The sequence below is a fragment of the Topomyia yanbarensis genome, chromosome 1 (assembly GCF_030247195.1).
Source record: "Topomyia yanbarensis strain Yona2022 chromosome 1, ASM3024719v1, whole genome shotgun sequence".
Classification (NCBI taxonomy): domain Eukaryota; kingdom Metazoa; phylum Arthropoda; class Insecta; order Diptera; family Culicidae; genus Topomyia; species Topomyia yanbarensis.
The window spans coordinates 44073498-44099756 of NC_080670.1; the positions used below are offsets into that span (position 1 = coordinate 44073498).

The following is a 26259-nucleotide window of genomic DNA, read 5'->3' on the forward strand; positions in this document are numbered from 1 at the left end:
AGTCAAAGGTCATCCAGGAAGCAGAATATGAAATCTCCATTTCTAGGTCAGATTCAGCAGTAGGCTGAATAGGGTAGCTATAGTATTGCGATCTAGTAGATTCCAAGGCAGCCGACATATGATCGAGCGAGAAACGAAATTCAGTATCAGGGAATCTTGAACGTCTCTAGTATGATCTACAATCTGCGATCAATGCTATCTGACTCCATCTCAGGTTTCTTCTCGGCCTGTTTCGCTTCACGAGAACAGGTAGTAGATCGTTGAATTGCGAATAGGCTTTTTGCTTCGTACCTCTTACGATAGCTAGTCAGCTGTACCATGTACAAACAAGATCAATTTAGATCAAATAAACCTTCTCGCGATTAAGACGTAGAATTATTTCATTAGAAGTTTTTTTAAGTGTCTGAAGAACCTATGTGCGCGCGAGCACCGGTATTTAAGAGAAAAAATAGCATAGAGCCGTACATAATTAAGCATCAGTTTCACAGTTTCATGATCACTCAAGAACACAGACGAATATACGAATGGCCACACGGTTATAAAATCGGATATATGCACGAGCAGCTACATATACGCTAACGCAAGCGGCAAACACGATAACATACAAATGCTCAAGACCTTCACGATCCTCCACGCATACCTACGCCCGTGATCTCGCAAACAGGATAACACTCCTGTGACTAAGTGAACGTTTTAGCACTTATAAATTTACAAACGCGGCCTCAAGAGTGAGCCTACAAACCCCCGTGAATCGGTTACGTCCGAAAGTCCCTACTCTCGGCCCTAGCAACCTAGGTCCATGCCTTCAGTTTGACCCATAAATGTTTACGCTTATATCCACAAGACACTTTCCATCACTACATAACCGGGAACTCTGTTGATGTGGAAGAACTCTCTCTCTTCTAACATCTAAACCGTACACTGAAAATTAAGAATCAGATACTTAGTCCGCGCGGGATCAGCCAAGAACACACCCGAATATGCGAATAGACACACGGTTATAAAATCAAATTTATACACGCGAAGTTACATACATGCTAACACACGCGACACACAAGCGCGCACGCGATCGAACACGCTAACGTACAAACTCTCGAGCCATTCGTGATGATACACGCGATCGTGTGAAGTCCCTACGCTCGCACATATCTGAACCGTACAATGAATATCACATTCAGAACCACGGCCCGCTGCAATTCTTAAGCATTGTTTTAGTGGGTGAAATTTCCCGTCTGGTCTGCAATTGTAGTAAGTGATTCTGACGGGGAGCCCTTCCAACACCCTACACACTCAATTCAGTTCGGTAATTTCCGCACAGCTGAACAGTCAGTAAGATTTTTCAACCGATAGTTCAGCAAAGTGGCTTCAATTTACTGATTTTGATTCGATATACTTTCCGAGTTCCAGCAAAACATGCGTCACTTTTACTGAGATCTCGGTAAAATCTTTGTTAGCTGAATGTTCGGCTGTGCAAAACTCGGTAAAAAGCTGGGATTCGGTAGAACAAAATTAAGTGTGTAGCTCTACAGCTTCAATAGGGCAACTCTCGAAAAAGAAAAAAAAATATTTCTATTATACTTTATTATACGAGCTTTAAAATAATCATCTTGAAGGAAATCAATTTGCTTTCAGTTCACACGCAAAACATCCTCATCGAGTGTGCAGTGGCCTCTACGCATATTTTCTGCGAAAAAGTACCAAGTGATACCAGTGATCCCTTTGAATTTATGTGCTGATCGGACTAAAATTAATCTTTTTGATACGGTATTAATTTCACCGAACTAAAATAAATGTAATCCAATTCATTCGCCAGGCTTCTCCGTTCTGGCTAGTAACAATGGCACCGCTGCCAATCCCAAATACCGTTCCAATTCATTGACCTGTCGCAGTATATCATCCCTACCGAAAATCCCCGGTTTCCTCTCGTCTCCCATAGAAATAACAACATCCCTGCAAAACGCGCTAATCACTGATAGTGTCACTATTAGTAATAGCAACTGCGACGCACGGTATCCCGGCCGCTAAACCCCAACAAAACTATTTGTCTTCATATAAGTCCAAACAAAAGGATAATGTATCCACCGACCGGTTTGTTTACTGATGTTAAGCTTTTAGTTAGTCGACCCACATACAGGAGAGTCCTGTTCTATAAATTGTCGTTGCTACGGCGGGGGGTGCTTTAGGGATGTGAAGGAGCACCGACCGACCGACCTTCTCACGATTGCTCACGCATGACCGGCAATTAATAACAATCTTGTTTGTGCTAAGATAACGTCTCTGTTTCCAGGTTGCCACCGGCAACTGAATATCGTCCATTCTCCGACACTCACAATAATGGTTCAATGGCAGCCAACACTAGTCCGGAGCGACAGGTACAGATAAGTGTCCGCACAACGGTAAACACCGGTGGAGGTTGTGTCGCTTGTAGTTACATTCCGGTACTATCCGGTTAAGATGAGCAGGCAAAAGAGTGGTTCTGTCCATAACCGTTACGAAGATTGTATGAGGTGTTGTTCTCAATGGACATCATTTTCGGGACAATAGCGTGATATACACGCTATCAACAAATCGACATTCACTGTAGACCGTGCTTGTAAGCATTACCATGGAACTAAATTAAAGTGATGAAATGTTTTCCGAACGACTGCGGGACATGGTTAAGAAACCTATTAACAATCTACGTTTCCCAGATATTAGAACAACTTCTTTAAGACTGCGTTACTTTTGGCCAAGAATCATGAGCGGATTCATACTACTAGAACAGACCAGCTAGGTGTGTGCTACTAGCGAAGCAGGCACCGTGAGTGCCAGAATAAATTTGCTTCTTATGAGTTTTTTGAAAAATATGAATGGGTATTTTGGAATACAAATCAGCATTTAGGAAGATGCAGGACACTTTCCGGGCCGTTATGCCATGTGCGAAAAAACCTTGATGTCCGGGACTGTTTCACCTAATCCAGGTCGTTTGGTCACCTTAAACCGAATATTCAGTATTGCATAAACAAGGCGTTTTCGAATCAAGTTTCTCGTACCACAGAGAACAGACGTCCATCTTCAGCATTCCACTTGTGTAAAATCTCTAACGGTTTCGAAGGTAGTTGGGATATCCAAACCAGGTGCGCTACTGTCGTCACGTTTATTTGTGGCTGAGTTCGATAGAATTGACAGCGGTTATTCCTCTACCCAGTCAAACTAGTCCGGAACCGGTTCGGACTACCAGCATGAATTCCAGCTCAAATGCATCAACCGATAGGGTCGGAATCGGTTGTTTTCTTTGAGCAAGATTCCATACTGAATCCATTCAGGATTTCGAATTGGTTCCGGAATGGATTTGACGAATAGGTGTGATAGGTTGGTGTGGCGGCGCTAGTGTTTATCGTATATTAATTCAAATGTTTACACACGTTTTTTAAATATTTTTGTTCGATCATGGATGTCTGTTCTCTGTGCTCGTACTGTGGTGGAATATTGTCCGTGCTTTTCCAAAGGAGACGCGACGATTACTTTTCGTCGCAGCAAGATTCGTAGCGCTATTCCCCGATCAGCGTGGCAAACAGAAAGTTAGCAAAAGTTGAGCAAAGCGATATTGATGCTGGCAGAGTTTCTGCGCGCATTTTGCGCGATTTGTGCGAAAATTCTGGCAACGAATTCGCTCAAATGCAACAACCGTTTCTGAGAGAAGCGGTTAAACCAATCGCTGCTGCTCACTTTTATCCAGAATCGAGCCAGAAATGTACGGCCAAGATCTCTGCACGCTTCCTGCCACATCTTTGTCAGATGTTTTGCTTGATTCGTGCTAAATTCTACCAGGTAGGAATTGCCAGGATCTTTGCAAAGTTTATGTCCGAGTTATGGCAGGGTTTAGCTCGGTTCCTGTCAAAATTTGCCAGAAAACGCGAGCGAAACCGAGTTCGCCCTAGCTCAACTAAGGGTGAAGCCAGAGTGGGCGCGATGCGTAACGCGACGCGATGCGATGCGAACTGCGCGCGATTTCCAACGCGAAATGATAGCCAGAGTGAACGCGACTGGAAGCGATGGTCATATGCGTTATACGTAAACAAAAGTTGTTTTGACGTGTCGAACGGATTGCGAGTTGAAAAGTTTCTATGAAAATAGGCTCAGACGAAAAATATTTCATGTTCGAAGGCGTACGCGATTTCTTTTTAGAAATAAAGATTTTTAAATTCATCCGATCCATAGGAAAAGAGGAGGATACGGGGAGTATCACCTGTATCAATATGTGCTAAATGATCCAAACAAATGTCGCAACTGTACCCGTATGAGAATCGAAACGTTCGATTACAATTTAAGCCATGTTGAAGTTGTTCTTACCTAAGAGTGGGCCAACTTTATTACAACTCCAAAAGAATCACAAGATAAGCTTATAGTCACGCTAAGGTTATAGCATTACCTTCCCCGTCGTAGTATATATTCACGAATTTCGGAACACTCTGCCCTCAAAAATGATGTTGAATTTGTAGAATACAACAAATTAATTCTACAATCCCTACGTTCTATCGTGACAACATATTAGCAAAATGTCATAAACTGTTTTTGGATTGAATTATTAAATATTTTTATTTATATATCAATACAGTGTAATATTTCTAGGTTTCTCGTTCAACGCACTATCCTACACGTTTCGCAGTGGAAGATCTACGGCCGCTGAAATCGTTAAGGAGACCTGTCTTACATTATGGATAAAGCTTTAGCCAATTCATATGCCATAGCCAACCCAACATTTATTTAACCAAAAAGCGCAAGTTTTCTGGATTTTGTGGAACTTCCCCCATTGTTGTGGCAAGAATAATCGAGTGCAATGTCCACCACACTCTGGGTCAATGTTCCACAACTACAAAAAGGTTTTTTTGTAGTACTTGATGGAACCGAGACAACTAGGTATTCCACCAGATAGTAATCTTTCCGGAACAAACATATTCATGCTATATGTTTTCCTAGCTGGTGAAGCTTACCGGCGAGATATCACTGTTTCAGAAGAAAATTTTAACTCAAGACATTCAAGAGCAAAGAAATCGATCGAGTCTGCTTTCGGGGCAATAAATGCTAAATGGAGACTACTATGAAACCAATTGAAAGGAATGACCGTAGATGTTACCAAAACTATCTGTATGTTGCACAATATTATCATTGATAGGGAAGGATATAGAGATGTTATTAGCGAGGGGGAAGATTTCTTACAAAACATTCAAATGCCTACACATAATCCTGTCTATTGTAGCACAATTCGAAACTGAAGCTTCTCTGGGGTATCTAATGTATTTACATGGGTAGCAGACTATCAAAGAAAGCTTCATCTTCATCCCTGTCGCGAGATGAAGCTTTCTTCGAGCAGTTCTAGCTTCCTCTGCTCAAACTCTAAAAGATGTTCTGCTTGAGCGTTCTTTTCGTTGTTCTTTTTATATCGTTTAGTGGGAAGCGGGACAGGAGCACTTGATGATCGCCCAGTGGAGCTATCAGCTGCCTCGAATGCTTCTAGTTGACTAGTTGGGATTTCCAATGCCTCAACGTCCTCAAACACTTTGCTTTGCGGCTTGAGATTGCCACTTGTTTTCCGGGGCTTTATTTATTGACGCAAAAGGTAGACTTTTGAAATGCGGTCAGCTAGAGGAAACGATTTAGTGGCCAGCATCCCCGGATCTCAATACTGGCAGCTTACGCAGTTCGTGACCAAAAGTGTCACGCAAGTTTGTACACCTTTTCTTTGCAACATCGCCTGAAATTTAAAAAATATAGGCTTTAGAACCAGTATAACATTTGAGAAAAATCAACTCGGTCACTCACAGTACCCATTAAAAGCAATTTAAAAATTGTTCATAAATTTTACTTACCAAGTATTCCCAATTCATCCGAAACATCTTTCCAACATTGGTTCACAAGGTTCCGGTAATGGCGGGATTGTTGGTCCCACAGCGCACACCTTTGGAAGACAGGTCCAATGAGTGCTGTGACATCGACAAAAACATCCTCATCCGTAATAGTGAAATCAAATTTTGAAATTGATCGCCTCATTTCGCGCGAAAAACCTGTGCATGTACTGGTTGGTCGCGCATCGCGCAAAAAATCGCTTGGCGCATCGCATCGCGTCGCTTCCACTCTGGCATATACTGTATTATTTTGCAGGAATCAAATGAACGGAGCTCGGTCGCGCGTCGTCGCGCGATGTGTCAAAAATCGCTTCGCATCGCGTCGCGTCGCGAATCGCGTTCACTCTGGCATCCCCCTAACCCGACAACATACGCGCAGAAAACTAACAGGGCTGCCAAACCGAGACTTACAGAAATCTAGCAGAGCGGTCTCTGCCGGAAAATTTGCTCACTGGGTCGGCGCACGATTCGCGTCGCAATGTATTTCTTATGCAGGGTGGCCAGATAGAATTCCTTAATACCGGTATATCGGTAAAAGTTTATCGGTAGTTATCGGTAGGCCGGGTTGTTGTCACAAAAACGTAGTATTGACATAGAATTGTAAAATACTGACAACACAGATCGCAGACCAAATCCAACCCAAAAAATGAATGTTGAGTAGGATGTGTCCAAAATCAATAAAAATCGGTAGTTTTCGGTAGGAATAACAAAATATCGGTAGTTTTGCCTTGGTCGTCTGTGAATCGGTAGGGAAGACCAAAATCGGTAGGACTACCGATAAATCGGTAGGTCTGGCCACCCTGTTCTTATGGGATGAATGACACTGTAATGAAAGGTGGTGCAATTTTGTGTAAAAACTTTATTGTAAATAAAACATACGAAAACCTGAAACTTTAGAAGCACAGTTTTCATTCAGTTTTATTGACAAATACAGGTAAAGTAAATAATTCTAGAGAAAATTTTCAATAGGACGTAAGTAACAATGAGAGATTCTCTTTGGGGTCTTTCTCTTCTGTTCATTACACGGCCATTTCAACATTTACTACTCTACTCTTTGCATAATATTCTAGTAAAAACCGTCGGCTTTCGATATGTACTGGAAAATTAGTGCAAAATATTGTAATGACGTCGTAATAAACGAAAGAGAAAGTAAACAAAGAGAGGCTCTCAATGTTACTTACGTCCTATTGAAAATTTTCTCTAGAATTAGCACATATTAAACTGGGGTAATAAATATTTTTCGACATTTTTGAGCATTTATTAGCAAATGCGCCAATTCAATTCGTCGCATCAAAATGATTAAATGGCTCGTTTCCAATGAAACGTACAATATATACCGGTCAAACCATTCGGAATTCGATTCGGAATCCTGAATGGAGTCAGTATGGATTCCATATCAAATGCAACAACCGATTCCGACTCAGAATCGGTTGTTGCATTTGATTTGGAATCCATACTGACTCCATTCAGGATTCCGAACCGGTTTCGGAATGAGTTTAACTGGGATGTTTTGCAAACAAGCTCTCTGAACTGTACAAAAGTGAGGTTAGTTAAACAGTTTCATGCAATGCTCAATAGATGCAACCCTCAACGGAAGGACCATATGTATTTTATTTTTTGCTGTAGTGACAATAATGCGTGTCCGGAGAAGATTTTCTACAACGGGTAGCATCAATGGAAAGGAAAAACAATAGGAACCGCACACGTAAACCGAGCTCTAGCATTTGAAATCGATCTAGATTTCAACTGATTTCTATCACATCAAAGTACTGGGACTGAGGCACCAATAGATTGAACACCTATTCCGAATACATCTACAAATGGTTATAGAGGATTGTGTGTACTGACTGAAGAGAAAAGTATCAAAGAAAAATGTTTCATGGAATGTACTCAAGCTTTTATCAGACTGGTATAGTTGGAAGGATATCGGTTCTATTTATGGCAACTAAAAAACGTTGGAACAGTATCTTCATCCGCATATGCAATGTTCATTCACTTCTCTCGATTAGTATGTCAAATAAAGTATTTTTGACTTTCATCCTATTCTCTCTGAATTTCAGAGCTACCTGACGATTTTGTTGAAAGTGTATATTTTCAAAAGCGATTATACCTACTAGAGGGAGAAAGTGCCACTGTCTTCCAGAGATGATACTTGTATAGAAGATTGCATGATGTCGCTATCAAAGGAAATTCAGCATGAGGGTAACGAACACCAAATGATGCAAATAATAAATTTTGGCCTAATATGGTTTTGCTGCTGCAAAATACGATTCCTGCGGATATAACAATGTTTTGGCTGGTCGAGGAACTCAGCAGACCAGAAGTCGCATCGGATTTTTATATTGGTTAGAAGAAACAAACGGAATAACAACAAACAAGTTTGGTGGGGCTTGCACATTTGCAGTGTTGCCTGTGACCTGTAGCCTGGTTGCTAGTTGAATTGTTTTCACTGAATTAAGATGGCGTCTCTTTGTTATTCTAGTCTCTTTAGTGTTAGGCTATTTAGCGTAGTCGGTAAATCAATTGTATACAGCTCACCTGAGTTCGATTCCCAACCCCGCACATAGGATTAGATTTTTCTACCCTGAGGTTAAAACCTCTATAATCAAAATAAAAAAAACTAGGATATATGATATCCCAAGATTCTTTGGCGAGGTGTTCTCTCTCAACACAATGCAGTTTTAGAAGAAAAAATTATCTCATGAAGAAATTATTATCTCATGGAAAATGTATGTGTAGTAAATAACATGCAATATCGGTGAATTTTCTATTTCGCTCTACAAATTTGACAACTGCAAATATGCTTGCTCCTTTCATTTATCATTTTGCATTTGAGAAGCAGTGTGAAATTTTTTTTTGCCAAAGTTGCCACATTTTGTGCAACGTGTTCAACAAATGTCTCTAGTACATCGTGAGAGAGGATTTTTTTCGAATTTTCTTCAAGCTGTTACGTCTATTTGTCTGTGATATATCTATCGCTTCATGCTATGAGAACTCGATGTTTTCATCCTTTTAAAGTAGGCAACTCTTTTAAAAACGTTTATTTAAGCAAACGGAAACTAGCAAATAAAACAATGGGCCATCCACAACAAGATCTCAACATTTCAAGTTATCAAAAGAAAATATTTCTCAAGAATTTGTTTTATTAAACGTCGCTTTTATCATTTATCAAATTTAATCAAAGATTACAATTTTTTTTTCGGTGGAATCCAAAGGGGGAAACATGTCGAAATGTTGACTGAAGCGACAATGTGAAAAATATTCCCTAAGAGGCAGGATTCCAACCTGCAACCTTAGAGACTTCGGTCCTATTCACAAACCCTTATGCTATCCCAGGAACATGATAACGTCCCAGAAACAATACGATCGCTGTCGCCAATACGATAATCATATGTTCTTCGGGAAGAATTCAACGATTAAAACTGGGTGGAAATATACCTAGTTTTGCGTACTCTCTCCATAGAGTGTATTTGTTGACATAATTTTATGCTCACCGCTGTTCGATACCGTTCACATTTAGTTCTAAATTATCGTTCATTTTCGCGTTTGTGAACGGTTTTGCTTGTGCAGATAGGTGTAGTAACTTTTGTTTGACATTTGTGTATAATTAGCATAGGGTTTAGCTAGGCTACCACTCTCCTCTTGCGAAAATACGTGTGCCATGAGTATGCTGCTCATCGATGACAGCTGTGCGACGAGGCGGTTGGTGTTTTGCTATGGTCGAGGGCCGAAGGCACCCATCGTGAAAAGGACAGAAACCGACGAACCACGTTAATAACCAGATGTCCAGAAATTTTTGTTATTTTTTCGGGACAGTTTACCGCCACCGTAACGAAAAGTTTAGTGCGAGTGTGCGACGATCGATTCCCGTCGAAAGTGCCGACCCATGGTTCGGTCAAACGATATAGTGGTGCAGGATCGCCGTCGAGGGAAGCTAATTGTAAAGGAGTTTTCGCTTCCCCGGCTAATCGCGAAGAATCCTAAGCACCCGCCCTTCTTGCTGTAGAAGATAAGCCGAACGAGCGTTGCCAAGGAGAAGGAAGCAGGAAAGGCCACGCACTTGCACAAGGCAGCCGGAGCAGCCAACGACCATAGGAGAACGCGGCCGTTGTAGCCCCGGCCAGTCGGAAGCAACCGTCCGCCTTCCCGCCATCGTCAGCAGCAGCGGACCGTAATAAATGACCAGCGACGAAGAGTTGAGTAAGAATACAAGGTAAAAGTAATTTATTTGTTTGTTTACTTTTTTGTTTGTTTACATACGAAAATCCGACATTCTGATAGAAACACCTAGGCCTTCCTGAAAAAAAATGGTCCGCCGGGCAAACGAGAACCCGAGTAATGGGCAAACCGCTACTTACAAATGTTAATCGATTCTAGTCCAGACTCCAAACTTTTATGATGAGTAACACGGACCCTTTCCAAACTCGATCATATCTACAAGAAAATAAAACCCTGCGAGTGTGGGGGTTATTCTTGATATGTGATGAAATCGAAAACTGAGCTTTATACCAACCTTGAGTAGATTGTGCTGTATCAGTAAGCGCTGAACCCTGAAGATATATTCATTCTCATCTAGAAAGTGTTGTTATGCCCAGAAAAATACTACAGCCTTCAAAATTTCTTCTTGCATACGTTTTAGTTGGTTTTGACCCTTGTCTCCTCAAAAACCTAAAGTGTTTTTTCGCTGACGAATTTACCACCACATACCCTAATGAAGACTGATTTTTTTTTCCGATTTCCTATGACCAGTTATGGTGCAGAACAAGCAAGGGTTCTGACTGATCCGCTGTGTGTAGGAAATGCGGCGAAAAAGGACACATTGGCAACGACTTCGCGGGCCAGCCGAAGTACATACTTTTTAACGCAAATCACACAACAACTGATGTGGCAGACAACATCGTAAGAAAATGTTATGTTACGATTATTTCAGAGCCATTTACATTTCTTCCTGATAACGGAATATGGGTTGCTGATAAAGCAAGCATGGCTGCGATACCAGTTATGGGCAGTTTCGCACCCGAAATGTACTCGAGTCATTCGTGATTGCCGAAATCAACGGTGTTTTTATTGTTACGCACCGCCAAGGTGAATAGTTCAGCAGTACAACTTGATGATGGAAGCTGATTGGGCGGAGGCCGGTTGCCATTAGCAAAGATTTCAATGCCTGGGCGGTCGAATGGAGGAGTGAACCAACCAACGCAGAAGGATTCAGCCTACTGGAAGCTCGGGCGAAATTATCAGTAAAGCTGTGTATCGAAGGGACTATTAACACACTTCGTAAAATCGGCCATCAATCGATCATCAACATAACGTTTTGCAGTTGGTCGCTAGTTAGAAACATCACCTGGATAGTGAGGAGTGATCCACAGCGAGCACCAGGCGATTCATTACATCATTGACACTCTACGGCAATACGGCGGACGAGATCCGTCGGCTTTTAGGGCTCTTCGCATATACAATGGTGCTCCGAACTTGCATGTAGACATGCTGACGGAAACGCTGTCGAGGGAATGTGATGCAACAATGCATAGAAAACAGGAAGCAAGTTCAACAAAAAGCAAAACAAGTAGCGTAGTATACCGCTAGGCCAAAAACGCTTTCAAACACGCGTTAAAAGAGCACATTTAGCTGATGCAAAGTGCTGTTCTGCGAAACTTATGCAAACCCTTGGAGTAACGCTTATCGACTCGTTATGGCAATGTTCTGAACAGGTGACGGTGATGGTACCCGGTAGATTGTTACTTCCCAGGTAGGTGGACGATCCAGAAGCTGGTACTGCTGCGAAATCGCCAGGAGAACCGTATGCATCCTGGACACTGTCGGAAAGTTCATTTGGGTATGCGTGGAGCGCTAAAGCGACCTTTCAGTTCAGATGCCGACAAGGAAGATCGTCGGTGAAAGCAATCCCGGCAGTCGTAAAGAGAGCGTAGAAGAAGCTGAAGAGAAGGGCTAATCAATACTGCGCATTGCTGACGATAGACGTCAAGAATGCGTTCAACAAAACCAGCTGAGCGGCTTTAGCAGCACCGTCCCTCAATATTCGGCTAACAATCTGAAAATCTACATGGGAGTCGAGATTGTTGGATTGGCGGATGACGTCGTAGTAACGATAAGAGACGAGACGTAGACAGAGGTAGAAAGGCTGACAGTGGATACCACCAACACAATCGAATGGAGACAAGCTACAGTTAGCCACAACACGATGGAGGTAATGCTAGCCAACAACTACAAAGCGCTTCAGCGGACTTGGATCACCGTCGATGGCATAACAATAGCATCGAAACGTAAACTGAAACAGCTGGAAGTAATGTTCGACGATCGATCAAACTTCTATAACCACCTCGATTATGCCAGTGAGAAGGCGGCGAAGATGTCAACGCGGCGGGTAGAACAATGCCGAGCACTGGTGGTCCAGAAAACAGAAAGCGGCATCTTCTGGCTGGTGTAGCGTCTTCGCTACTGAGGTACGGTGTTCCATCCAGGGATACTGCACTGAAGACCAAGCGAAATCGAGATAAACCGAACAACGCGTTCCGACTCATGACCATAGGAGTTGCGGGCGCATACAGAACAATATCGAGGGAGGCAGTATGTATTATGATCGAGATGACCCCTATCGGTATTGCCCTTGCCGAGGAGATCCAATGTTATCGATGGAGGTGTACGAGAAGTTCGAGGAAGTTTGCGAGAGCTGACTCGATGGCCAAATGACAACGCGAAAAAGGGAAGATGGGACCACCGGTTGAATCCAAATTTGACTTTGTGGGCGAGCAGAAAACATTTACCTGCCGCAATCCCTATTAGATGACTGTAGCTTCGGGAAGTATCTTCTGCCGCCGGGGAACTCTATGTTGGTGTGAAGTGGATTCACCAACGGGGACCATCCGTTTGGATCGCGATAAAGCTGGGAGCAAAAGGGGGAAACATCGGTGTCGGGAGAAATTACATCACCGGAAAACTCTCAGTCGGCGTACGGCGTTCACTGCCGGGGACTATCCGAGTATACTAAATCATAGCTGGGAGCAAAATGGCATATGGACATGGGAGCTAGATGTCTCATGGAGCTAAATAGTTAACTGAGTGGATAACCAAATGACTCACGAAAACTGGAGCCAAATGACTTGCGGAAATTCACCATCTGAGAATATCCGAGTGAAGTTTGGAGCCAATTGGTTCAAGCACGTAGAGGACTGCCTAATATACGGCAGGATTGACAGAACGCAATGAACAAGACAGGAGCTTAATGGCTCAAACGCTGAATAATTTCACGGATCAAGCAAAGCTCTGAGCTAATTGCAAAAAAGTCCCCAATACTCACACAGCAATACTTTGATGTAGTTCCCTAGAGGAAAAGCACGGAAGGGGAGTAAAGAGTGTTTTAGTAAAGCACAAAAGTGAGTTCCAACACACTAAAGGCCAGATCGTTAGGCTTTTCAAACAATAGAAAAAAATTCTTTAAAACAGATAAAATCAATTCATCAATCACTATTTTTATACAGTTTGTACAGTTACTAAAGACCTTGATAATTAGGTCTATATAACCTGTTCAATGAAGAACTAATAATATCAAGGTGCAAAATGTTCCACGATTATCAGAATCGATTTGAAATTTTCAGCTGCGACAATATTTATATCACTTCTATTGAAAAAACAACCGCATCTTCTTGATGAAAACAGCAGACAGGAAATGCATCCTCTCTATAATACCGATCCAAATCTATTCAACTGTAGCTAGAGGAGTCAATAGAACCGTCCCTGGAAAGCTTCTCTCGGAACGAACACTACCAACTGCTTTTGCATGAACATCTTAACTAGAAAAGTTTTGCCCATTTGCCACCCCTCAAGCAGTCTACCGTGCCGGATTACTCGCTTCTAATCCCCATTCGATGCGGCACTAGGTATGCTTTTTATTTTTATGCTTCTATTCGGTTAGATCCAATCATATACTCAGTGTCTCTAGCGCCCCCGATAGCCGTACATACGGGTATCGAAGCACATAATCAAATCAGCAAGTTCGCTTTCATCGTTTCAATCGAGAAGCAGGAAAGACACGGATCCGGAGGCGATGATCCTCCAAGACCAACCTACCCTGGAACGGTTCTTTCCTTTCTTCGTCCGCAAGCTTGCTTTTTGCATAGCCCCATGTTATTATTTTCAGTTTTATCTCAATTTTTATTATTATTGTTTGGTTCGATCGTAGCCGGTTGCATTGGTCCGTTTTGGGATGGGTTAGTTTTTCTTTAAATGGAAAGATTATAGGAAAAAAATGGGGAGAGGATGGACCTTCAAGAAAATGGTCTCCTTCACAGGGGCACTTTTAGTTCGATTTACTAGCTAAACGATCATCAGCATGTTGAGTTTATGAGAGTGGCCAGTGGCATTATTGGACGTAACATTTGCGGTTGTGATATTTTATAGTGGATTCAAATAAATTATAGCAAACAGAAAAATATTATAAACAACCATCCTTTCCTTCTAGGAGAGGCAATCTTCAGATTAGCAATTACAGTTCAGTCATTATTCAATCCCAGTACTATTCCGTATTTAAACTAAGCCCGTCACCATTCTTTTGATAAAACGTAAGAAAAAACTTGCGAAACTTACCGACCACTTGCATCTGGATGTGTCCCGTCGCCGTGGAGAACGACGGTGCATCGGCTGTTACCTCACAGGAAAAGTTTCCAGACAGCCCGAAACCGACGTTTCGGATCACTACCTGGCTTGCGTTTGACAGCGAGAGCTGCAAGAAAAACAAAAAAAAGATGCACAAATAGAAAAGTTAGGAAATTGTTTAATTCAAAATCTGTTTCGGAACGCGACTGACACACAATCAGTAGGTACATACTGAATACGGCATCATCAAATTCTAGCCGGAGAAGAAACAACAAAAACATGAACTGCTAACAGAGCGAAACTTCGCTCTAAAGTTTCCTGTAAACATACACCCAACAATAGCAAAACCCCGAAAAAAACGAGAACCTTTTTTCAAACAATGCCTTTTCCAAGATAGACAGCAAAATAGCAGCTTAAAAACTTTTACAACTGATCAGCAAGGATACCCCGGCCAAGGTCGGAGCTGGCTGGGTGGTAAGAACTTTGTGTTTTTCGCTATACAGAAAATAAAATACGAAATATCGAAAGCGTAACAAAGCAGCTCGTTGAAAAACAAATAGCAACCGTCGCGATATTTTATGGCAAAATATGATCCCGCGGTGGAGGTTTTTGCGTTGAGCTATTATTTTGGACCTGCCATCCGTGGCAGCCTATAGCGTGGTCGCGAAAGGATAGAGGAGACAGGAATGATGAGGAAGCGCCAAAATACGGTTTCATAATATATTTATAGGAAGATCGAGTGTCCACGGATACGACGACCAGTTTTGTTACATGTTTTTTTTCCTCGCCAAATGTGATATTATGCGAAGCAATCACGTCTTGTTTACCATTTTGGGTCATGAAGGTTCATAAAATATCAGCTAAAAAACTTTCAGACCGTTTGATAGCGAACTAAATAGGCGTCGTCTCTATTATGGTTGCCTTCCGGTAGGGCCTGCAGTAATTAGTTTTTTTTTTGAACCCACTAAGCCGATTTTTTTTTCATCATTTAGTTAAAATTTGACAGTTCGAAAGTTATTTTCTGTCTGATTAGTAAAATTTGTGACCCATTTCAAATGTTGACATTTGGACATTGACATTGACAGCTGCAAAAACCATGAGGTGGTAGAGGTGTGAACATTTGTCAATATTTTAATATTAGTATTTTGCTTACTATAGGGGAGCCCGGGGCTAGTTGGCGGTTGGGGTAAGTTGGCGGAATCCCTTTTTCTCTGTTTCTATTAGACATATAGCGCTGCCTCTTCTTGTATATCTCAAGTTATGTGAAACCCGTTATCCAATGTGGTTTTGTTGCAAAACGATTTGTTTGGTGGAAGTTGTGGGTGATGTTGTGTTTTCGAGCACACCAAGTAAATTTTCTAAATTTTAAATACTTTGCGTTATTTAGGGTGGTTTTCAATCAATTTCCCGAATGATTATTTTTTCGATAGCGCGTGAAAAGAGCTTTTAGTATCCGTATAGATATTACATCTATCCACAAACAAAAGTTATTTTTTAAATAGTTTTTCATAAAATATGCTGCACGCGGGGCAAGTTGGCGGTACTATTTATAGTGCAAAAAAGTCATCAAAAATTTTTATTTCTGGAATTCACTCCCAAGTAAGAATTTTTTTTGTGTATCTCGCCAATATAGGTGACATTTGTTACGGCCAATTGCATGAAGAATTTCGAAAAATTCATACTATGTTGCGTTTCGGCTTCGCCTCATCAGAAACCGACACTAACACATTGTCGGAATAGATTAGCGCCGGCTTGACGCAAATCCCTTAAAACTAAAACACACTATGTGTTTCAATCAAACGACTGATCAAACGTGATGTCCCGTTCGAGCAGAAGTTCTGTTTATGCCGATGAGACACAAGTGAAGCCGAAACTTGTCTTGGCTTAGCAGGCCTATGCGAAAGCACTATGCTATATTTCACCCTAAGGAGGAAATTTTGGTTTTTACCAAAATTTCCTCCTTAGGGTGAAATATAGCATAGTTCGAAAAATTGCTTTTGAGTACGCGTCAAAGTCACAATGACGGGATATTGAAACTGAAATATAATAGCAAATGTCGGTTAATATACAGTTTTCTCGAAAAGACATTCAGCACGTTCCAAAAGGACCCTTGAAGTAATTGAATCTCCATTTGATTGCTTAGTTTTTGGCGTATACTCACATACCGCCAACTTACCCCGGGGGCCGGGGTAAGTTGGCGGGTTCTCCGCGTCATATATTTTTGTCTCTAAAAATGGAGGCAATGCATCAAACACTTTAAAAAAATCAGAGATGTTGCCAACAGTCTGCTCTTTCATACCGCGTGTTCTATTTTGCAAGATCTACCTACATGAAAAAGATAAAAATTGATAACTGAAAACACCGCCAACTATCCCCGGTCTCCCCTACATTAGAAAAACTCTAGTGAGAGAACTGCGGAGAGAAAAACAGCATTTTTGGCAACGTATGCCTCGGTATTGTATGGCAACACGTCCAATGTTATAAGGATAGGCAATGTTCGATTGGATTCGTTTTTTGACAACTAAACGCGAATCCAATCGATCCAAAATGGAGTCGCCGCAGTTCTCTTTCTAGAGTTTTTCTACTATACATTAAGTTATTTTATTTATTAATTTGATACAATTTAATCAATAATTCTTCTCCATAACACTCGGTTCGCGGCTGCTTTTCTCCACTCACGGTTGCGTCCGATACCTTCCAGATCTTGCTGCACCTGATCAGCCTACTTAGCCCGCTGTGCTCCTCGGAGTCTTGTACCTGCCGGATTTGAGCAGAACACAATTTTGGCACGGTTGTTGTCCGGCATTCTCGCAACGTGCCCTCCTTCCGGCTTTGGCCACCTTCTGGATACTTGGTTCGTCGTAGAACCTGGCGAGCTCGTGGTTCATCCTTCGCCTCCACACACCGCAAAGATAGTCCTAAGCACACGGCGCCAGCGACTCCAAGTGCTTGCAGGCCCACCTCGAGCATGGACCAGGTTTCGTGCCCGTAGAGGACCACCGGTCTTATCAGCGTTCTGTACATGGTCCCTTTAGTGCGTGGGTGAATATTTTTTTATCGCAATTTCTTTTGAAGCCCATAGTAGGCGCGACTTCCATTGATGATGCGTCTTCAGACTTCTCCATTGTTATTATTATCAGCCGTTAGCAGAGAGGTATATGAATTCCTCGACTACCTCGAATACATCCCCGTCGATCGTAACACTGCTTCCTAGGCGGGATCTTTCCTGTTCGATCCCTCTTATCATCATGTACTTTGTTTTAGACGCGTTCACCACCAATCCAACTTTTGCTGCTTCTCGTTTCAGTCAGGTGTAAAGCTCAGCCACCATTTCAAATGTTCTCCCAATAAGGTCCATGTCATCCGCAAAGCATACAAATTGACTGGATCGTGCAAAAATCGTGCTCGGCTTTCCGCATAACACGTTCTAGTGCGATGTTAAACAACAGACACGAGAGACCATCACCTTGTCTTAGTCCTCGGCAGGATCCGAATGGGCTTAAGAATTCACCCGATATCCTCACACAATTTTGCACCCCCTTCATCGTCGCTTTAATTAGTCTTGTGAGCATCCCGGGGGAATCCATATTCGTCCGTAATTTTCCATAGCTCTGTGCGATTGATGTTATCGTATGCCACCTTGATATCGACGAACAGGTGGTGCGATGGGACCTGGTATTCACGGCATTTTTGGAGGATTTACCGCACGGTGAAGATCTGGTCTGGTGTCGTGCGCCCATTGACAAAACCGGGATAACACTTTGTAGGCGGCATTCAGGATGGTGATCGCTCTATAATTCTCACATTCCAGCTTGTCGTCCTTCTTATAGATGGAGCAAATAACTCCTTACATCCACTCCTCCGGTAGCTGTTCGGATTGCCAGCTTCTAACTTGCAGTGTGTGCAGACAAATGGCCAGCCTTTCCTGGCCCATTTTGATGAGTTCAACTCCACTACCATCCTTACCAGCTGATTTATTGTTCTTTAGCTGTTGAATTGCATCTTTAACCTCCTCCTAGCGTGGGAATAGGCTGGTTTCCATCGTCCGCCGTACTGACGTAGTAGTCTCATCCGCTGCCTTGGCCATCTGCATTCGTTTCTTCATTGCCGTTAAAAGTTCAAAGTAGTGTTGCTTCCAACTTTCAGTCACCTCTCGTTCATCCGTCAGAATGGTTCCATCCATTTCGACTCGCGGCACAAAGCCTTTGCGGGATGCGTTCAGCTTCTGATAGAATTTTCGGGTTTCTTGAGATCGGTACAACTATTCCATTCAGAGCTGCAAATTTTCACCAGGTTGTTTTGAACTTGAAGGAAGAACAAATCTCAAATCATGCCCTACTATGTTCAATTCGCCGTTTTTTGTTTGCATCATTCATTAAAACAGCCGAGCTGCTCAATCATTTTCTATTCATTTTCGATTTCATTGACCCTATGAATATCTCTGTATTGAAATATTGACGAGGTTTTTCAAGCAAAACTACTCTGAACATACTTCTTACTGTTCATGTAAGCTTGAAAACGCAAAATATGTCAACATTTAACCTAAACTGGCCTCTACAGAGCAGATGACAACTTTGGTTGGCGAATGAAAAAGCATCATTTTGAAATGAAGACGTACGATTTGGTTATGAAAATCCCGCCAACTTGAAAGTGAATGATTAAGGGAGGCTTTGAGTTTGAGTCATGGTTGGGTTTGATTGAGCTGAAAGTTGGCATTTGAAAATGAAAATTTGCACCACTGATTCCATTTCCTCACACTCTGCTTCTTCCAGACGGGGTTTTTTTTTTCTTCTGGAATAGGCGGGCCTGATGCTTCTGCTTCAGACGGTATCTATGTTCAGCCGCCCTGGAATGTTTTTCTTAACAGTTATGTGTCCAACAAAAAAAAACACCTTTAACAGGCCAACGAGGGTACCCGGGTACCCACAAATTGAAATGCTCATAACCAGTGTTGGGAAAAAATCAAAATATCAATGTTTACAAAAGAATCTTTCATCGCCGATTTTCTAATAAAAAGTTCACTGATATAAAATATCGCTAGGGAAAAAATCGTCAGTGAATTTCAAGAGTGCCGATATTTGGGAACATTATTCGGCTCAAGCAAATATCGGAAGAAGAAAGAATCGCTTGCGAACTTTTGTATCGGCAAAAATATAGAAAAAAGTTCGCCTTATGAAAACATCTTGCACAATCTTCGAACAATTGATTCCTGAGGGATTTCCAAAGTTTCCAAAAACCTGTAGATTAATATAATACAAAAAACCTCGCCCTTTCATTATTCCGGCGACAGCTCAATGGGATAAAGCGTCAGTCTACTTTTAGTCTTGACGAAGCTTTCTTCAGAAGTCGGCGTGTAAAAAAAACTTTTACTAATCGACAGAATTAAAATGGGAAAGAGAAAAGATTTCTTTCTCCACCCTAATATTTTATGCATCGCTAGATCTAAAATATCCACAAACTGTATGGTGCTTGAGTGGTATGTTGTCAAAATATATATGGAAAAAAACAAATTCTGGTGATGGTGACCTTTCTTAACAACCTGTTGTTTGTATGGTCCAGTGAGGAAGTTGATATACAATTATATTTTCCATATAATATGCACATCACTAAAAGCGTTTTTCGCTACCGAATGTCTCTTTTGCGATGTTGCTTTGGGTGAACATTCTTTCAAGAGTTTCACTGAGGCAGAAGTTCGCGTGCGAACTTCGATTCAAAGAACCATTGAATATTTGTCTCAAGAATGATACACTCGGATGCGATGTTTGGTTTCACAGATTTTTGTTTGGAAATGTTCTGGGAAAGATTAATTCGTGAATGAACCTGGAATGAACTTTCATTGATAATGATTTTCCCAACACTGCTCATAACTATGGCTTCCTTTAACCGATTTGGACACTTTTAGATGTTTTGGATTCAGGAACTCGTCTACTTTTTGATTCTGTACAATAGAACCGGAATAATGGATCTGGTTTTTGGCAATCCGGATTTTCCGGAGTAATGTTCCGGTACTAGGATATGTTTTGTAAATTTTAATAATGTCCTAGCAATACGAGTATCAAAACTCTTCGAATTGTCTCGGAATTCTGTTTTTTATTGTTACGGGAAGCTATGGCAATTTGAAAAATGGAATTGGAATGGAATGGCCACTCACGGCCCCACGGGAACCTGCTCCGGAATGTCCGTTCCGGGGTTAAATCACCAAACGGTTCCAAAACCACGAGATAAGCCTACTGATGCAATTCCAAGAATTTTGATACCCATATTGCTAATATTCCATTGAAGTTCGCAAATAGTACCCCAGCATTGGAACCTGCTTCCTGAAACCCGGATTCCCGGGAATCGAATGATTAAACCCAATTCATTTTTACCAAGCCCAAAAGTGGATGAGTTCCTGAATCCAAAACGGCCAAAAATCTGGAAATCGGTTGGATATTACCTTAGTTATGGGCATTTTAGTTTTGTGGGTACCCGGGTACCCACGTCGGCCTGTTATGTAGTAAAAAAATTCAGGAGCCCCTCCTCACTCCCACCCTTACTATATCAACAATATTATTAACCCAAAAGCTTGACTTAGTGAAGTTCTAAGATGTCACAAAATTTCAATTTCCAGCTATGGATAAAACATAGAAATTTAATTAATTGAAACTTAAAAAGGTACCCGGGTACCGCGTCGGACACACAACGGTTAATATTTCCGGTATTCAGGAATCCCGGGAAAACTTGTTTTATTTTTTACCAAAGATGTTCATGATATGATTTTTAATATAATTTCTGCAGTTAATATTTCGATGTGGACATCTTTTAAGTTGTTATAAATATATTTGAACATTGGATTTTAAGGGGTACGTTCAAAACTAGTCACCATTTAGTTGGTTGTACTAGGTTTGGATTTACGCCGATCCGGCTCTGAACACTACTACCCATGAAAGATAGTGTCAAGCCTAGCATCCCAAGCAAACGAAAAACTCATAATGCCTCCATGATCATGGTCCAAATTCCCATTTAAAACCCATATTCTAGTGTATTTATGGGTTTTTGAGACCATTGCATGGTGTTTTGATGGTTGTAAAATTTGACGTGGACCATGTTCATGGGATTGCTATGGGGTTGTATGGTCCCATAACCATAGGACCGCAAGAGGCGACTACGTACGAGTGGAAATAGTGGCTAAGGGCTGAGGTAGCTGAGTGTGCATTGGCGTCGGAAAAGACTACCCTTTTCTTGGCTTCTCAACAGTCGGTTGTCACGGTAAAGATAGACACGTCTACCTTTATTAGGACACATGCTAGTGAACTCGGGTGATTCGTAGTTATGCTGCCTAAGCTCGACCCTCATTAGCAGAAGACAAAGATTAAGCCCGTACGATATTAAGCCTGTTCTAATGACCCTGCCACTTGTAGCTTTCCGATCTGTTTACTTCACATCCTTGCTCTCACTTGAGTACTATGGCTCTAAGTTTCATAACTTTCCCTACCCATCTCTAGCTAATTGAATGTCGTTAAAATGTAAAAAAGAAAAAGTGACTAACATAGTCGAAATTAAAAAAAGGAAAAAAGGTAATAAAAAATTTCGATTTCATGAAAAATGAAAAAGTAGTTAACCCCTTAATAAAAATATGCTTAGTTGCTAAATTAGACAATATCTTCTCACAAACTGAGTTTTATTGGATTCTGAGATGATTATGACTTTCATTGGTTTAGTTTTCGATAAAAATACACTGAAAAACAATCAGTTTGCACAAGGAAAAGTTTTTTCAAATAACTTTTTTTCCTCAAAAGTGCCCAACTTGATTTTTTGACGGTAGGTAGGGAACATAATTATCTATCTTGTAACAAAATTTCATCCAAATCAAAAATGGTTTTTTTTGTAAATCGACTTAAAATTTTTAAAATCGATTTTTTTCAGTGTAGGAGTAAAGAATTTTTTCAATATTTTTATTCGAAAATTTGACTAATTTTGTGAAAACCACTCCTACAACATTGTTTTGTAGGATTTGTCATTTTTAGACTATAGCCATTTGAAAAGAATTGGGAAAAAAATTAAAGGGTTGTGTACAGGACACGACCACGGTGACATTAAAAATATAGCTTTTTTATCTATCACACATATCGACACACGTTCTTGTTCACTCGCCTGTTTTCATATGTTACAATTTGCTATACTGCCCATATAAGCATAAGAGTCCCATATGGCTTTTTGTCGAAAATGAGATATCTGTTGGATTGTATTCTGTATCACCACTGAATCATAATGCACAAATAAGATTACCAGGTTTGTTCAGAAAATATCGAAAAAAAATACCAAAACATGGTTGTCCCATCCATAAGGCTCAATGAAAAATGTAAATCTTGAACACCGTTTTTCTCGGCTTGCTGTTTTTCAATATGGGACTCTTATGCATATATGGGCAGTATATACCCTCCCCATTAAAACATAATTTATTGAAGGTCTTTTAATGGTAATCTATTAATTAATCAAGTATCTCACTAGGTGATTGGCATTATTTGGCTGATCCATCTAGTAAAAATAGGCTGGTCTGTCCAGAAAATATATTCAAAAGAAAAGTTCCATATTGAGAGCTGTGATGAGGAAGCGCCCGCCAACGGAAATATACAGATTCTCCATAAATTATGAAATTTCATTTTCCATTTAAATTTTCAATAATGTACTAATGAACTTAAGTAAACAATCTTAAGTGTAAGTATTTCTTGATCGATTAGTGGTGGAAAAATGAAATTATTTGATAAATTACATTGTTATGCAACGTTCGCACTACCAGTTAAAACGGGTTTTTATGCTATCTTGGTGACATTTTTCTTGTTGCTAATTATTAAAACGTGTTATAACTCTGTAGTGTAAACATTGTATTATTAAACCAATTCTGCAGCGTTTTATGTTATATAGGTGTTTTATGTGGTAATAGGACTGACATAATTATATCTTCAGTACAGCGGTTTGTTTCATAATTTAAAACAGATTTATTTTAAAATTTAAATTAGTATACCCAACCGTATTTGTTGTATACCTTAAAACGCAATTAGAACTGTGTTTTAAATACATAGGGTAGGACAGATATTCTGACTGGTTAAACTGGGAAAACAATTTTAAGTCCAGTAACGCTTAAGACATGGCTTGAATTTGAATCGAAAAAGAACACCCGCTTCAACTGCTGCTGGGACGGTAAGTTCTGTTTTAAAATTTTCCGTTGTGTGCAGTACGAAACAAAAGTGTTTGAAATTAGAAAACAAAAAGTTCTGTTGTTTCCGATGCAATTACACTCAGATTTTTCACGCAGGGGATACAGGCCGTGTAAATGATAACCGCGTAAATTTCAAAATCCGCGTAAAAAACCTGAGTGTACTCTCCTATATAAAATACTACGCTGCTGAACAGTGCAATAACTACAGAAGCACGTTGTCAGATGCCTTACTGATAAAAAACATATAACCGAAATATGAAACATGAAAACCAATTGGCTCTTTACCCTACGCAGCTACAAAGCGCCGTAAACATGGATTAACAAGTTACAACGCACACGCATGCATAAAAATAAATATATTTTTTTTCAAACGCAACACTCTTAAGCAGCACACACCGCACAGTGGCTGGAGGCTGGCCAAAACCTCAAAAATTTATTTTTGAAATATTGGTATTTTATATTTTTCTTAGATTTCTCATGTATTGAATAACATATATTCAAAATTTTATGATCATTGGATAAGAACACGTTTTTTACATGAGTTTAAACATAGCAAAGTCCGAACTTTTTAATGATTTTCATTTCCGAAACCACCATTGCTCTGTTCACTTCAAATGCATGTTGCTCTTTTGATTTCGGTCCGATTTTAGCACAACTAGTTTCATTGTGTAGAGGAACGAAAGAACTTGGTTAGTGAATAAAATACATTTGGTAAATTTGCTTGGAGCTATGACTTTTTAGTTTAAATATTTTTGAGGAGGTCAGTTTAAAAATACTTTTTTCACTAATGTATTCTGTACAAATTTCGGAATCATTTCGGAACGGTCACATAGTATACATTCTATGGGAAATAACTTATACTTTTCGAATATCATGGTCTCGTTCTGCGCCTAGGTGCGCAAAAATTTCTAAGGAGATTTTGAAGCTTTGTTGCTGATATGGAGGCGCATGGTGTTTTGTGTAAAATTGTTAGACAATATACAGTAAACCAACACGTTATACAATGGATTTAAAGTAGTGTTCTTCATTTTTTATGATATTACTGACATTGGTGAACAGTAACGGAAAATCTATCATGAAAACGGGATCATAGTTATAAGAAAGGTTCAATGACACTGTATGGAAAAATGCATTTAATATTTTACGACTTTTGACATCAAAAATGAGCTCAGCACCTCAAAATTAGCTTAAATTGTGATTTTCAGCCAAATTAGGTAACATTTGAGGTTTTGTCCGACTTTTGTTTGAAGACCCGCCACTGTGCACCGTATTGAATTAAATCCAAACCACCCCGCCCACCCACTTTGCAAATCATTCTGTGACACCATGCTGGTACCCGACAAATCCGCACACGGCCACCGCTGCCGAAAATGCATAGCGTCTACCGCTTATTGTAGTGCCCAGACGCTGCAGCCATGATCTTACCCGTTCGACATAAGAACAAAAACTGATTCAAACGGGTACGCGTCACCTCTATTTATAAACTAACCGTATATGGTTTAGTCACTTAGGTGCGAGTGTGTGCAAATGCCAACGTTACCGAAAATCGATAGCGCTTATTGCATCGCCCGGAGACGACGTTGCTCGTGTGGGATAAGAGCAACAACTGATTTAAACGGACATGCGTTGCTTCTATTTATGACTTTTCGTGTTTCATTGAGCAACTAAGCTGCCCTCTTTTGACGGCTGTATCTGAGAAATCTGCCTCACGAATGGTATTTTTCCCGTTTTTTGTGAACTTTTTTTTTTTTTTTTTTTTTTTGTTAATAGCCCGCCTCTTACCCCCACACCAAAAAGCTCACAAACGGAGCCCCCTGGTAGTGGACACATCAGTTCTCAGCGTACAAAAAAAAGGTCAGCACAACAAAACAAAGTTACGAATCGCGGAAACGCTGAGAACAAAAAAAAACAATACGAGACCGACAAAACACAAAATTTGACAAGAAGCTACGGCGAGTACCCAGCGGAAAAGAATCCTTTTAAGGGTCTCATCGTAGCTTTGCAGGAAGCTTATAATAATTTAAATTTATTTATTGCTTATTGCTATAAAGATGCATTTATCAATTGTTTTTATTTAAAAAATGTTAACCAATTATAGCTAAAGGAATAAGCTCGATTGGTGGTGAACGAAGTTTATATTAAAAATTCTCCTATTTTATTTTTTAAAATTAGTTTCAATTTTGCTTGGAAACGAGTGCGACATGTTATTTGCTTTAAATCAGTAGGAAGCTGGTTGAATAACTTAGGTCCGATGAAAGAAATGCGTCTTTGACCAAGGTTCGTGGATACTCTGGAGTATAATAAATGATTGGCTTGTCTAGTGCTGTGAGCTCGAATGCCTGTTGTAAATTCTAGATTATTATGAGCAATAGTGTTATGCAAAGCATTGTGGATGTATATTATTGTTTGGTAGTTAGTCAACCCAAGCAAAGGTAAAATGTTATGGGCATTATTATTGTATAACAAAATAGTAGGGTACATAAATGGTTTTTTATAAATAATTTTAAGACATCTGTTTTGAAGCGTTTGTAGCTTTTTCAGATTCGAGATACTGGCACGGCC

General features: G+C 40.5%; 1 protein-coding gene across 1 annotated transcript in view; it reads right to left on the reverse strand.

Moving 5' to 3' along the window:
- Positions 1 to 26259, reverse strand: part of LOC131677481 (uncharacterized) — a 452688-nt gene that overhangs the window by 163177 nt on the left and 263252 nt on the right. Inside the window, exon 4 of the mRNA XM_058957315.1 lies at positions 14490 to 14625. Coding sequence (XP_058813298.1) covers positions 14490 to 14625 — 136 coding nt within the window. The remainder of the gene's footprint in view (positions 1 to 14489; positions 14626 to 26259) is intronic.